General features: G+C 47.0%; 6 protein-coding genes across 6 annotated transcripts; 2 read left to right on the top strand and 4 right to left on the bottom strand.

Annotated features, from left to right (window-relative positions):
* Positions 1–814: 814 nt before the first annotated feature.
* EFM3 (protein-lysine N-methyltransferase) lies at positions 815–1,573 on the bottom strand (the record flags this gene model as incomplete). Its single annotated transcript, XM_020213508.1, has 1 exon — positions 815–1,573. The coding sequence occupies one exon, from the start codon at positions 1,571–1,573 to the stop codon at positions 815–817; it is 759 nt and encodes a 252-aa protein (XP_020073158.1).
* A 314-nt stretch (positions 1,574–1,887) lies between these two features.
* Positions 1,888–3,281, bottom strand: DAL2 (allantoicase). The gene has a single exon (XM_020214048.1). The coding sequence runs from the start codon at positions 2,993–2,995 to the stop codon at positions 1,955–1,957; it is 1,041 nt and encodes a 346-aa protein (XP_020073157.1). The 5' UTR covers positions 2,996–3,281; the 3' UTR covers positions 1,888–1,954.
* Positions 3,282–3,657: 376 nt separating this feature from the next.
* STR2 (cystathionine gamma-synthase) lies at positions 3,658–5,616 on the top strand (the record flags this gene model as incomplete). The annotated part of the gene is made up of 1 exon (XM_020217458.1): positions 3,658–5,616. The coding sequence occupies one exon, from the start codon at positions 3,658–3,660 to the stop codon at positions 5,287–5,289; it is 1,632 nt and encodes a 543-aa protein (XP_020073156.1). The 3' UTR covers positions 5,290–5,616.
* A 932-nt stretch (positions 5,617–6,548) lies between these two features.
* On the bottom strand, positions 6,549–7,061 carry ENT3 (Ent3p; the record flags this gene model as incomplete). The annotated part of the gene is made up of 1 exon (XM_020212451.1): positions 6,549–7,061. A coding segment is annotated over one exon (513 nt), but the record flags the coding sequence as incomplete, so codon positions are not given.
* Positions 7,062–7,471: 410 nt separating this feature from the next.
* CPR3 (peptidylprolyl isomerase CPR3) lies at positions 7,472–8,307 on the bottom strand. The gene is made up of 3 exons (XM_020214047.1): positions 8,173–8,307; positions 8,050–8,090; positions 7,472–7,981 (listed from the first exon to the last, which is right to left on the bottom strand). Exons 1-3 carry the CDS (start codon positions 8,273–8,275, stop codon positions 7,562–7,564), a joined length of 564 nt encoding a protein of 187 aa, XP_020073154.1. The 5' UTR covers positions 8,276–8,307; the 3' UTR covers positions 7,472–7,561.
* Positions 8,308–11,010: 2,703 nt separating this feature from the next.
* Positions 11,011–12,915, top strand: MNS1 (mannosyl-oligosaccharide 1,2-alpha-mannosidase; the record flags this gene model as incomplete). The annotated part of the gene is made up of 1 exon (XM_020213507.1): positions 11,011–12,915. One exon carries the CDS (start codon positions 11,011–11,013, stop codon positions 12,913–12,915), a length of 1,905 nt encoding a protein of 634 aa, XP_020073153.1.
* Positions 12,916–12,947: the final 32 nt, after the last annotated feature.

The following is a 12,947-nucleotide window of genomic DNA, read 5'->3' as shown; positions in this document are numbered from 1 at the left end:
CAAAGGCCTTTCCAGAAGAAGCCGAAGAAAAAACAAACAGAAAAATAAGCGAAAACAAAACATACGCGATAGGAAATATTTCCGTTTATGGTAACCAATCATAGGCAGTTGATTCAGCGCCATTTTATCATCCTTGTGTTGTCTATGGGCCTGTATGGTTGGTTCTTGGTGTGAGCATATGTTCTTGGGCTCAATTGAGATTAGTTGAATAGGAAAGAGGCCTTGTTAGATACAAACATTGGGCTTTGGTCCTATGTGGTGTGCGGGTTTAATATGACACAAACGTGCTGTATCGCCGGAGATAATTATATTACATTATATTATTACATTATATCATAGCGTGCTTTGATTGCAGTTTATAATCTATTATGGGAGAAGACAATGTGTTTCTATCATTCCAGCGTATAGATATGTCTTCTGAAACCTGAAGAAGTTAGATGGAATGAATTTACGAGTAATTATTAGAGTATTTTTCTAAATATCAAATATACAAAATATCAACAGCAGGATAACAGATTTTGGATTAATAAAATGGACATATCCTTTTTAGAGACTCACACAGCTCTCAAAATTGATAAATCATGTGATATTGACGGCCAATTGATCAAATAGACTGAAATTACAATATCGACATCAATTAAGTTAGAATTAGATACACACTGATGAAATCAAACTGCAACAATTAAGCTAATATCAACTGACAACGCATACGCACAGCTGTGGTTAGGATGCGACTATCTCGAAAACCACTATGTATAGTCATGTTGAGTTCATATACGATGCCATCTACTAATTATAGACACATCAGGTGCTTCTATTTATCGTTATATAGACCGTAAAGCTTGATTTCAGGACTCACCTTTGGATACCAAACGGTTTGAGCCAACTGCGATGGGTCTTTACACTCTTCGACAATACTCCAACGAATACGCTGCGCGTTCAATTCTTCTTCGAAAGCTCTTAATGTCTCCTCATTTCTCACAGTTGCAGCAACAAGTGCGATTTGGGCTCCATTTCTAAACCCATCGCTTATACACTGTACCAAAGAAGGAATAACGCTTGAATCGTAGGTGACATCAGCAGCGAGGATGACGTCTGACGAGGGAACGTCATCCTGACCCCACCAGAGGGAATGGCAATTGATTCTTGGCGAAGGATAGGGTATTTCGTTCAATTTGAAGTTTGTTGACAATGAGTCGATCAGATTGGAATCACCGTCTGTTATCGTCAGCGAGCTTACCTCAGTTCTATCCTTAAGCAATGCCAATGAGACGAGCCCTGTTCCAGTTCCCAGCTCCAATACACGTTTACCCACCAATTCCTGCGAATACGTTGATAACAGCCAGTTTGACATGAACAACGCTGCTTCCCAAGTACGTAGCCCAGTGGTCCCGGACCCTGATATCACTCTCGGAGCTTCTCTTATATACACATGTGTCCCGTTGTTGATATTGTACCGTATAAGGTCAAGGTCCGTTGCCAAATGCGGTTTACACATGACAATTTCACCAAACAACTCATAGTACTCGTCCTGATCCTCCTCGCTCAGTCTCTTAAACAGCGATTGAGACATAAACTGCTTGACATAGTGTGGATTCGATGCAGAGATCTCCTTTAAAACCGGTAGCAGCTCCAAGGAATCAACCTCATCTGGTACTTGTAATTGACACAATGGAACCCTCTGGTACAGATGATCTATTAATGTTTCCATGAGGCACTGAGGCAATTCCAACGAGAACTTGTGCGCCAGTTTGTCCTCTTCCAATGATGCAGAGAAAGAATTAAAGTACTCGATGAGTTTTTTCCCACTCAGGCAGCGACGGCTGGACCGTCGGAGATGCCCGGGGATCCGACGGCACGCCGATCAGACTACAAGTTCAAACATCATCATCATCAAGAGATTAGTGTGATATTCATATTCAAGTAGAGATGTCAAATAGTAATCGATGTGCGTTTATGCCAGTGTTCCAAAGACACGGACCCTCTTCACACCACCGTCTGGGATAATCGTTAGACGGACGTGAGTGTAGTCACCTGGGTTGACGAACTCCTTGAAGAAGTGTTGCTTATCAGCTTCTGTCTTTGTAGGTTCAACCAATGGTATCCAGTTGGAGTTGTCATTGGAAGGAATCTTTTCCTCTGTGCTTAATCCATGGAGTGTAATCTTCTGTGGGAAGTTGCCTCTGAAATGGGCAGTATCGACAACGATCTCCTTGATGCTTGTCTTTGAGCCGAGCTTAATGATGACCCAGTCAACGTGGCCTGGGGTTCTCGATCTCTTTGTTTCCCATCCATCACTCATGTCAACACCACGGCCTGGCAACAGGAGGTTATCCACGGTTCCAAAGTGTTGATCAGACCAACTGACAGCCAATCCACCGTAACCGACGGAGGCAAAATCGACGAGGCTTTGAGCAGTGATGGTTGACAAGTTTGGCACAACTTCACCGTACAGCCTGAATCTTGCAATACCACCGTCCGGGTACATCTTAAGTCTTGCGTGTGTATATTCACCCTTTGTCAACGCGGTGTTCTTGAAGAAATGCCTTTGAGAAGGACCGCATTCGATCTTCTCAACCACTTGTTCCCACGGAACCTCCGACCAATCCTGGACGTTATCTGTGTCCAACTTCACAGCCTCAACGCTGATAGCTGGAGCATGGTTACCGTTGAAGAAAGCGGTATCAACCTCACAGCCGATCAACTTGGCACTGGAAACTCCAAACTTGAAGATGACCCAGTCCGCCTCCTCCGTGTTGTGTCTTCTCGTTTCCCACCCATCGTACCAGGCACCGGCGAACGTGAACCTTGTAGCATCTCGAATAGGCGCCTTTGGCTTGATCAGGTTCTCAGCCCGCGCAAACCACTCATCGCTAAAACTGATGATGGACCCTCCAACCTTCTCTCCGATAACGTCGGTGTACTGCGACACCACCTGCGATGTGAACTCGTCTTCCGTGAGGATTTGTGCTTCTCTAGTCATTCCTGTAGTCATGATGAAGGAAAGGGGAAAGGGGAAGCTGCAAAAAACAGAGAAACAGATCTCAAAGGGGAACCAAGTGGTTTATATAACTCTCAACAACTTCCACTGGCAAAGGCTTCCAAACCACACGCAACGCTGCGATTTGGCCCTCTGTTATCAGTCGGGCATTTCCGAGCGACGTACGCGTGTGGGCGCGCGTTACACAATCGGACATCGAGTCTTAAAACCGGAAACAGTGGGGGGGGGAGGCTGCTGTGTTTGGCGAAGGGAGCGCAAGGGGGGAAGAGCACACACCAGCACTGTCTGTCGGTTAAAGTATAGTGTATGGCTCACAATTGGCCCTGTTTACTGTGTATCCGATGCGTTATATGTACAGACCAACAAGTGCTGTGTTGCTTAGTCTATGTGAATGTGGTTGTGCCACGCCTGTGGCCACAGTCGTGGCTCAACCGGGGTGGCCGAGATCGTGGTCCTTGACAGAACATCCAAACACCGCGGCCCTTGGCCACCGCGACCCTTGGTAACCACGGCCCTTGGCCACCGCGACCAGCGTGTGCTGTCCCTACCGCCGTTAGTCACCGTTTGTGTATTTGCCTGCGCTTTTCCCTCTTCTCCATCATCATCGAATCCGACTTGGTGCACCAAGCTACACTAACCAGACCGAGACACAAACGATGGAGGCACCATCACAGGAAATTGGCGAGTCGATTCCTAACAACACGCCGCACGCCGTGAGCGTGACGCTGCCGACGTGGGAGGCCACTGTGGGCTACGAGAGAGGCGAGGATTGGGTTGTCCAGAGAATGAAGCTCGGGTACCCACGATTCTTCATCCACTCTAAGATCAAGGAGCTGTGTGCTCTTGTTGAGGAGAAGTTTGGGCGTGAGGGCGAACGGGCGTTCGTATTCCCAAGCTATGCGGTGGCGAAGCGTTGTAGGGAGTTTGTGAAGGAGAAGACGTCGAATGCTCCGCTGCCAACGATCAGAATCTTGCAGTTGTCCACGCCTCCTCCAAGGTCCAAGGAAGAGGAGAGTTACCGTAAAGAAGCGCACATTGCTGCTGTGTTTGTCCCTGAGTCTGAGTTTGTGCTGGCAAAGAACTACTGGCAGCACTCAGGCGAGGGCATCTCTTCCAGACTAGGTGAATATGTCCTGCAGGAGTTGAAGATTGTCGATAACAACCTACAAGAGGATAAGGACAAGGAGTACAAGGTGTTCATCGAGGAGAGGTTCGGAAGAAACCTGGACTTGGGGTTCACGTCCGAGGCCAAGACTGCACTGAGAAGACGTATTGCCGGTGTTATGGACGAAGCGTCCCCTGTTGCTGGTCGCGTTGATGAAGACGACGTGTTCCTGTACCCTTCTGGTATGGCTGCGATCTTCAATGCCCATCTATGTCTGCTGAAGACTTTGCCAAATGAAAAGTCGGTGTGCTTTGGATTCCCATACGTCGACACCTTGAACATCCTGAAGAAATTCGGACCAGGTGTTCATTTCTACGGGTTTGGAGATGACGATTCGCTCGACGAGTTGGAGGCTAAGCTATCACAAGGTGAAAAGATCCTCGGATTGTTTTGCGAGTGTCCTTCCAACCCATTGCTAAAGACACCAAACTTGAAGAGAATCCACCAATTGTCACTGACGTACAAATTCCCGGTGGTTGTTGATGAGACAGTTGGAAACTTCTTGAACATTGACGTTAGACCGTACACCGATATTATCGTGTCATCTCTGACAAAAGTGTTCTCGGGAGACTCCAACGTGATGGCAGGCTCATTGGTGATCAACCCAGCTTCACAATTCTACCCGTTGTTCCAGCAGTACTTCAGACAGAACTACGAAGATATCTTCTGGGCAGAGGACGCGATCTACTTGGAGAGAAACTCTCGTGACTTTGAATCCAGATCGCATAAAGTGAACGTGAACTCTGAAGCCGTTGTTGATCTCTTCCAAAAATGCCCCATCATAACACAGGTGTTCTATCCAAAGGTCAACGATTCAAGAAAATACTATGAAGATATCAAGACACCTAATGGAGGCTATGGTGGGCTGATCTCCATAGTTTTCCAAAAGCAGGAACAGGCCGTTGCATTCTTTGACTCCTTGGAACTGTCTAAAGGTCCATCACTGGGCACTAACTTCACACTCGTATGCCCATACGCCATTCTGGCTCATTACCAAGAACTAGACGAGGTTGAAAAATGGGGAATCGATAGAAACTTGGTTAGACTGAGCATTGGTCTTGAAGATCAAGATGCTCTATTGCAAACAATGCAGATGGCTTTGAATTTGGCAATCCAGGCCTAAGCAATCACAGCTAGATATCCACCAATGGATGGCATCGATACGAAACAGAAATGATCCAACTCATAAAGTCACAACACTTTTCTCTCTCTTGTTTTGTCTTTTCTCTTTTTTTATCAAAATGATCCAACTCATAATGACCCATAATGATCCAACTCATATCACATTTAAACAGAAACGAAATTTATCACACGAAGATGACCCAAGCCACGCCGTCACCATGTTCTATGGTACCATTACCATGACGACAATTTTATAGAGCCTGTACTTACACATCGATATGAATTTTTGGTGCAGAGATCCAACTCTTCTGCCTATCACACATCAGATAACAGTCTGTAAGCCGTAGTCCAATGATCAACAGCAAGTGCCAGCTATACATGCTCAGTCTATAAAAACAAGTTGAGTCTATTAAACGATAAAGCTTATACATATAGAAAGAAACACGATAATGTTGTGACACACTCTTTGGGAACTTTTGTTGAGGCTTACAATTATACAACAAATCACAAGTCCAAAAGATCAATCTCACCATTTGATTGAGTGGTCTGTGGTTTACTCTGTTGCTGAGCCTGTACAGGGGTACTCGTTGGTTGTTGAATCGCTGGTTTTGAAGAAGTTGATGTACTTCCATGGGCCTTCAGGGTCGCTGTTTGGAACAACGAGCTGAATGCATCTTGCTTTGGAGCTTGTGACACTGCACCACCTGTCAAAGGAGCGTTTGAAATTGGAATGTTGTATTGAGGAGTGACTGGTGCTTGTTGGAAAGATGTAAAGTCACCGAATAGGTCTTGCTGTTGTTGCTGTTGTTGTGGATGTTGTTGCTGTTGCTGTGGCTGACCTTGAGCATACAAAGAAGCCAACGTGTTTGTTACCTGTGGCTTAGAAGCTTGAACATTAGAGCTTTGGAAGTCACCGAAATCATCAAAGTCGTCACCGTTTGCCGTTGTTGCTGCTGTTGTTGCAGCATTGGTCTGAGTAGCTGACGAGGAAGTTGTAGGTTCACCAAAGGAGAACAAATCAACCTCAGGTTTTGGAGGAACTGGCTTTGAAGCAGAAGCAGAAGACGTTGATGTGACTCTCTTGCCGTTGGTGTTGTGGTTGGCCTCAACCTCGTACTCCTGGAAGTCATTGTTACCAGCGCCTCTATTCTCTTCGAAACGCTGGCCATAGACACCACCATCACCAAAGATACGGCCTTCGTAGGTGCCGTACTCCTCGTAGTTTTCGTCGCCATGGGAGTTGCTGCCAATACCGCCCGCAACACCTTGGAACTTCTTTGCATTGTCTCTACTCTTCTTACGTTCAGCTCTCAAAGCAGAGTCGTTGTTCAACAGCTCCACGAGGTTCTTGGCCTTGGTTCTAACGTTGATACCTTGGTCTCTGCCTTGTGAGTCGATGTAGTGGAAAGAACGAAGCATGGTGATCAGGCTGAGGTTGGCCCTTGCGTCATCGACAAACCTCTCGGAACCGTTCTTCAAGAGGTACTCCAGCAACTGCAGAGCCTTATAGATCTGACGCCATTCGTTGGCACTCTTCTCCGTGAAACGTCTAAACACCATCCCAATGATCTCCTCACGCTCTCTGAAGTTATAAGTACCAGCAGCTATCTTCTGCATCAGCGTGGAGGAGGCACCCCATGGCTCGTTGTTGGTGGCCTCACGCACAAGGGCCTCCATCTCGGTGTAGTTATACACAACGTTCTGAGCCTTACGCACGTACGCCTTCACGTCATACAGCGAAACGTTCTTCAGCTGTTTCTTGATATCGTCCATCGTTGTTGTTCTTCTTGTTCACACAGGCCAACGGTTATGTCCCCTTTGGACAAATCAAAAGGGTGAAACCAACCCTTTTTTTCCCTTAAAATTTCACACCGCTTTCCGCCTCGAAGCCCACTGTGAAAAACCGCTTCGGAGGTTACGGGGGAGGGACAGAGGAGCCGTTTTGGCGGTTTCTGTGGGCGGGCGGAACGCAGTGAGGTCTTTTCCGCCTGGGAGGGTGAGCCTGGGAGGGTGAGCCTGGGAGGGTGAGCCTGGGAGGGTGAGCCTGGGATTGTCAGCCTGGGATTGTCAGCCTAGGCAGGCCCACCTAGGCAGGCCTGCCTGGCTCTGCCCGCCTACAGCAGGCGCTCTACGCTCAATACAAAGTCAAGTTATAGAGAAGAGTTTCACTTAGGCTATGTACACGGGGCACTGGCGTCGTTGATGGACGTGGTAGGCCCTCCAAGCTGACTTACTGCGCATAGGGAAGAGGCGTGCGGGTGCGCTATGCGTTCTTACTCCTTGAGCTCACCGCACTCAGCAATGGTGATCTTGGCTCTGGTCTTACCGCTGGCGGTACCGTAGGCCTCGATGGTCTTGACGGAGTCGTAGCCGTTGATGACCTCGCCGAAAACGGTGTGCTTGCCGTCCAACCATGGACATGGGACAGTGGTGATGAAGAACTGCGACCCGTTGGTGTTTGGGCCGGCGTTGGCCATTGACAACAAACCCGGCTTGGTGTGCTTCTTGATGAAGTTCTCATCTGGGAAGCGGTCGCCGTAGATGGATTTGCCTCCAAAGCCGTTACCCATGGTGATATCACCACCTTGGAGCATGAACTGAGGAATCACTCTGTGGAATGGGGTCCCTTCGTAGCCGAAGCCCTTCTCACCGGTACAGAGGGCTCTGAAGTTCTCGGTGGTCTTTGGAACAACCTGGAGAGCACGTTAGTATGGATCGCCCGTCAAGGGAGGCGGAGGTGAGCTCGCAGAAAACAACATACGTCATCGTACAACTCGAATTCGATTCTGTCGAGCTTTCTTCCTGTGTGTGGAGAGTGTCTCTGTTAGCAACTGAAGGCGAAAGCGGTGGTTAAACCCTTCTCTGTGAATGGACAAGGACTCACCATCAATGGCTGGCACAAAGTACACCTTGGTGCCCAGCACGGACGCAGTGGACGAGAACTGGCGAATACCGGCAAAGTTTCTGGCAATGGATCTGGACAACATTATTCTTTTACAACTGGTTTCAGGCACCGGACTGAGGAGCTACAGAGAGAGAAGGCAAGGGTGGACGATGTTTTCGAGAAGGTTCTGCTGCCCTAAAAGCTGGAGAAGGAGAAACATCCAAACACCACCTCATCTTGGACGAGGCTAAAAGGCCGAAAACTTTTCAGCAGCTGAGTTTCTCTTCTTCTCTCTTTTCCCCTTTTTTCTTTTCCTCGTACCAAATCCATCATTTAGACAGTACGTGAATAAATTGGTGTTCTATTCAAACTTGTCTGTTTCAATTGGAGATGTGGAGGGCGATTTGGTGCGATTTCTCTGCTGTGTTGCGAAGCTTTCATCGTCTTGGAACGTGTACGTGAAGCGTGCTCAGGTTGAGGACTGCGGTTGGTTCTCAACTGTGTGTCCTTGCTTAGATCTGAGAGGCTTCAATGGCGTTTCTTGGAGATGAATTCTATAGCGACACGTGACGGTGGGGTTATCGTCCATTTTGTCCGTGCATCTCTGCTATTTGAGCAGACGGGGGGATGCCCTGTTTTATATCAATTCGTGATTGTTGATGGAGAGACAGAATGTAATTATTGTGCCAATAAGAACCCGTCTGGATCGTTTTATGGATGAAAGAGGGGTGTCAGATGGCACACACATATTAGAAACACACTAGCTTAGTACAGAATTGATACTCAACCCCCGCAGATTTGTCTACACGTAATCATAATCTCGTATCAATTTTATTCAATAATCCAATCCTGTATTCGAGAACACCCAATATCCCATTACAAATTATCCTTGTACCTTTTTAGCTTCCCTGGTTCTCTAATCATTGAAGGTTTGGAAATGCTCTTTGGTATTGACTGATTTCATCCACTTTGAAACGACTTCAGAAAGTCAGTCCATGATTATCTCTTCCCCTTGGTTTGGGCTTTTCGGAGTGTTTTAGCCATACCTTGTCTGTGTTGAATAATAAGCAAAGACAACACGAAAAACACCGTCGTATCGTTGTGTATAAGCAGGATACAACGTGTAAAGCCCAAATTAGCCGTCACTCGCTTATATGGTGATGGCGTTCGTGTCCATAATTATAGCATCACCACAGAGTCTCTAGATCCTTGATGCATGGACACGACGGTTTGTGCTCATCATTGAGCACACACACGGGCCCCAATGCAATCCAGTTGCATTCAAACTCGAACTACTTGCACCTAAGCTGTTGGAAGCGCCAACAGTACCACTCATGGTGGGATTGATCACTGCGTATGCTTGAGGCCTTCCTCATCACTGATCTTCAAGTTTTGCATCTCCATTTTGCGTATCTGGGTTGGAGTAAGCCTTCTTGGTTTCCTGTGGATCGTACATGGTGCACCAGCACTGATACCATCAGAGGCATGTGCTGTGCTCACGCCCTCGTGGAGCACTTCGTCATGTGCATGCTCCGAGCCCGCAACACCGTTATGATAGACATGGTTATTCACAACGCCTTGACCGCCACCTTGGATCGTTTCCCTATTGCCGTCATCACCAACATGGCCAGGAATGACAACGTTATGTGCAATTCTATTCTTCAACTGGTCCTCATGCTTGAAATACATATAGTTTCTCAGCGCCATGGTTCATTGATCAATCAGACTCGTAACGAAACCCACACAACAGCTGAACTAGGACAAATAACCAGATCACAGTAAACACAGATGGCGAGGACAACGACGTGCTCTGCTAATCAACCTTTCTATGGATATGGCAGATTTGGTAACTACGCTGGTTAAGGAGCCAGTCTCCAGCACGGAAAACAGGCACATTTGCTGAAGTTCCATGAGGCTCCTTTTATACATTCGAGCATCCTCTAATCAGGCCAAACAAAATATGGAAAAACGCTCAAAAATACTCTGCAGGACATGGTAAGCAGACGGATGATGAGGTATGTCCACAGGGGCAGCATTCTCAGATCCAAGCACCATACGATTCAAGCAACAGCTTGAAAACCGTTCGATTTTTTTGTTGTTTGCACTCTTCCAGCTCAAACTGTGTAAAATGAGGTTGAATTAGTCCTGTGCTAAGTGAGAAATGCTGACCATCTCGCGTAACGCTGCACAAATTTGTACGTCAGCTTACCGTTTACATTTGAAAAGTGGTATGATTTTTTTTTTGCCGAAGGGATCTTTTGAAAGATCGACGGTTTTGTGCGAGTGCGTTTTTTTGTTCTCGGTGTGCACTCCGAGGAAAGGCGAAAGGTTAGGTGTTTGGGTGTTTTGTGGTTACGTAATGGCTTAGGTAAGCGTGCTTTGGTTTGCAGATTGGGCGCGTGGTATTACGTAATGCTCTCTACACCCGGACACACACACCCGGACACCACACACCCCGACACCCCATCCGAACACCACCAGTTCTATCCCATACCGATGCGGTGACACCAAGCTGGTTCCCACCTGTTCACTTCCATCCCATGGAAAAGCCCCGAAAGCGACACAGTAAGGTCTAGAAACTAAGCACAAGGTGTCCTCACTGTTGGTTGATTCTTCGCGGTCGTTGGCTCCTCATTACACCAATCTCTCTCTCGGGCTTTGCCTCTCCCCTTTCTGAAAGACCTTATGAACTTCAATACGGTTGGCATCGGCCGTAGGCAATCAAAGGACAACGGGAAATATTGGAAGGCTCTACAGAACTCGCCTCAGGACTTGCCTCTGTACAAGGACAAGCCAACAAGCACACACGGTAACACCAGGAAGGACAAGATCTTCAGAATGGCTGCGAAGGGGCTGGTTGTGGTTTTGGTGTTCTACCTGTTCTACAACGTTGGTAAGTACATGAGACACGAGATCAACGCTTCATCGGAGGACTCAGGCACTGCCAATGCTCCAATGAACGACTGGAAGTTTGCACAGAGCGAAGTTAAAAGGGTTTTCAAGGAGTCCTGGAAGCACTATGAGAAGGACGCGTGGGGTAAAGACGTTTACCACCCTCTTTCCCATAAAGGTGAGAATATGGGTCCAAAGCCCCTGGGTTGGATCATTGTTGATTCTTTAGATACTTTGCAACTCATGGGCCTGGAGCAGGAGTTCAAAACGGCCTCTGCCTGGGTGGAAAACGAATTGACATACGACATGGATTATCAGGTTAATGTCTTTGAAACTACAATAAGAATGCTGGGAGGTTTACTTTCTGCCTACTACCTCTCTGCAAATGATATGTTTCTGGATAAGGCTGTTGATCTGGCAGATCGTTTGATCGGGGCCTTCGATTCACCATCAGGTATCCCATACTCCTCGGTTAACCTTCACACGAAGAAAGGTATCAAGAACCACGTTGATAACGGTGCTTCTTCGACTGCAGAAGTGGCAACCCTACAGTTGGAGTTCAAGTATTTGGCCAAGCTAACAGGGGAGCAGATGTATTGGGAAAAGGTTGAAAAGATCATGAAGGTTTTGGATGACAATCATCCAAAGGCAGGGTTGGCTCCGATCTACGTCAATACAGATACCGGTAAATATCAAGGCAACCTCATCAGATTGGGCTCACGTGGTGATTCCTACTACGAATACCTGTTGAAGCAGTACTTACAGACAGAAGAAGGCGAGCCTATCTATAACGCAATGTACCAGGAGTCTGTTCGTGGTATGAAGGATAAGCTGCTGAGAACTTCAAGACCAAATGGCCTAGCATTCTTGGGTGAGTTGGAGAATGGTGTTGGTGCACCACTGTCGAACAAGATGGACCACTTGGTTTGCTTCATTGGTGGATTGTTTGCCCTTGGTGCTACTGAAGGTGAGACTCTGAAAAAGGCTAGAAAATCGTCCAATTGGAACAAGATCAAAGAGGATGATATCCTTTTGGCAAAGGACATCACACATACTTGTTATGAGATGTACCATCAAACTGCTACGGGATTGGCTCCTGAAATTGTCGTCTTCAACACTGCTCACGATTCAACAACAGACTTCATCATCAAACCACTGGATAAACATAACTTGCAGAGACCAGAAACTGTTGAGAGTCTGTTCATCCTTTACAGAATTACAGGCGATGTTATCTACAGAAGATGGGGGTGGGAAATCTTCAAATCTTTTGAGAAATATACAAGAACTCCTGATGGTGCCTACACTTCGCTGGATGATGTTACTGTGATCCCACCAAAGCAGGCTGACAACATGGAATCCTTCTGGTTGGCAGAGACTTTGAAATACCTGTACCTGTTGTTTGATGATACAAACCTCACACCGTTGGATGAAGTTATTTTCAACACAGAGGCACATCCATTCCCAAAGTTTTCAATGAATCCATTGTTCAAGACCGGATGGCAAAGATCAACCGTTTCACCGGAGAAGCAAGAGACCCTTGAGCAAAAACCAAAGGAGGCCAAGGGGAACGTTAGACAACCAATTGGTGAAAAGATCGAAAAGAAGATTTCGTCATCGGCACCTTTGTCAAACAAGAAGAAGCCAGAGTCCGAGGAAGCGAAGCTTGATAAGCCTCCTCAAGCTGCGAAGCCTGCGAAGCCAGCTGCCGAAGAGCTGGAAGAAGTTTTGGAATTAGCCGGAGGTGTTGATGAAGACCAGTTTGCAAACCAAGAAGCGATCGATGATTCACTTGCAGAGAGATTGAGAGAAGGCGGCGTTGACCGTATCCTTCAGAAGGTGATTGATGAGTGAAGATCATTGCACAGATTATTCTCCCTCAATAC

The sequence above is a fragment of the Cyberlindnera jadinii genome (genome assembly GCF_001661405.1).
Source record: "Cyberlindnera jadinii NRRL Y-1542 unplaced genomic scaffold CYBJAscaffold_1, whole genome shotgun sequence".
In the NCBI taxonomy this organism is placed as follows: Eukaryota; Fungi; Ascomycota; class Saccharomycetes; order Phaffomycetales; family Wickerhamomycetaceae; genus Williopsis; species Williopsis jadinii.
This window is presented reverse-complemented; position numbering and strand designations above follow the sequence as displayed.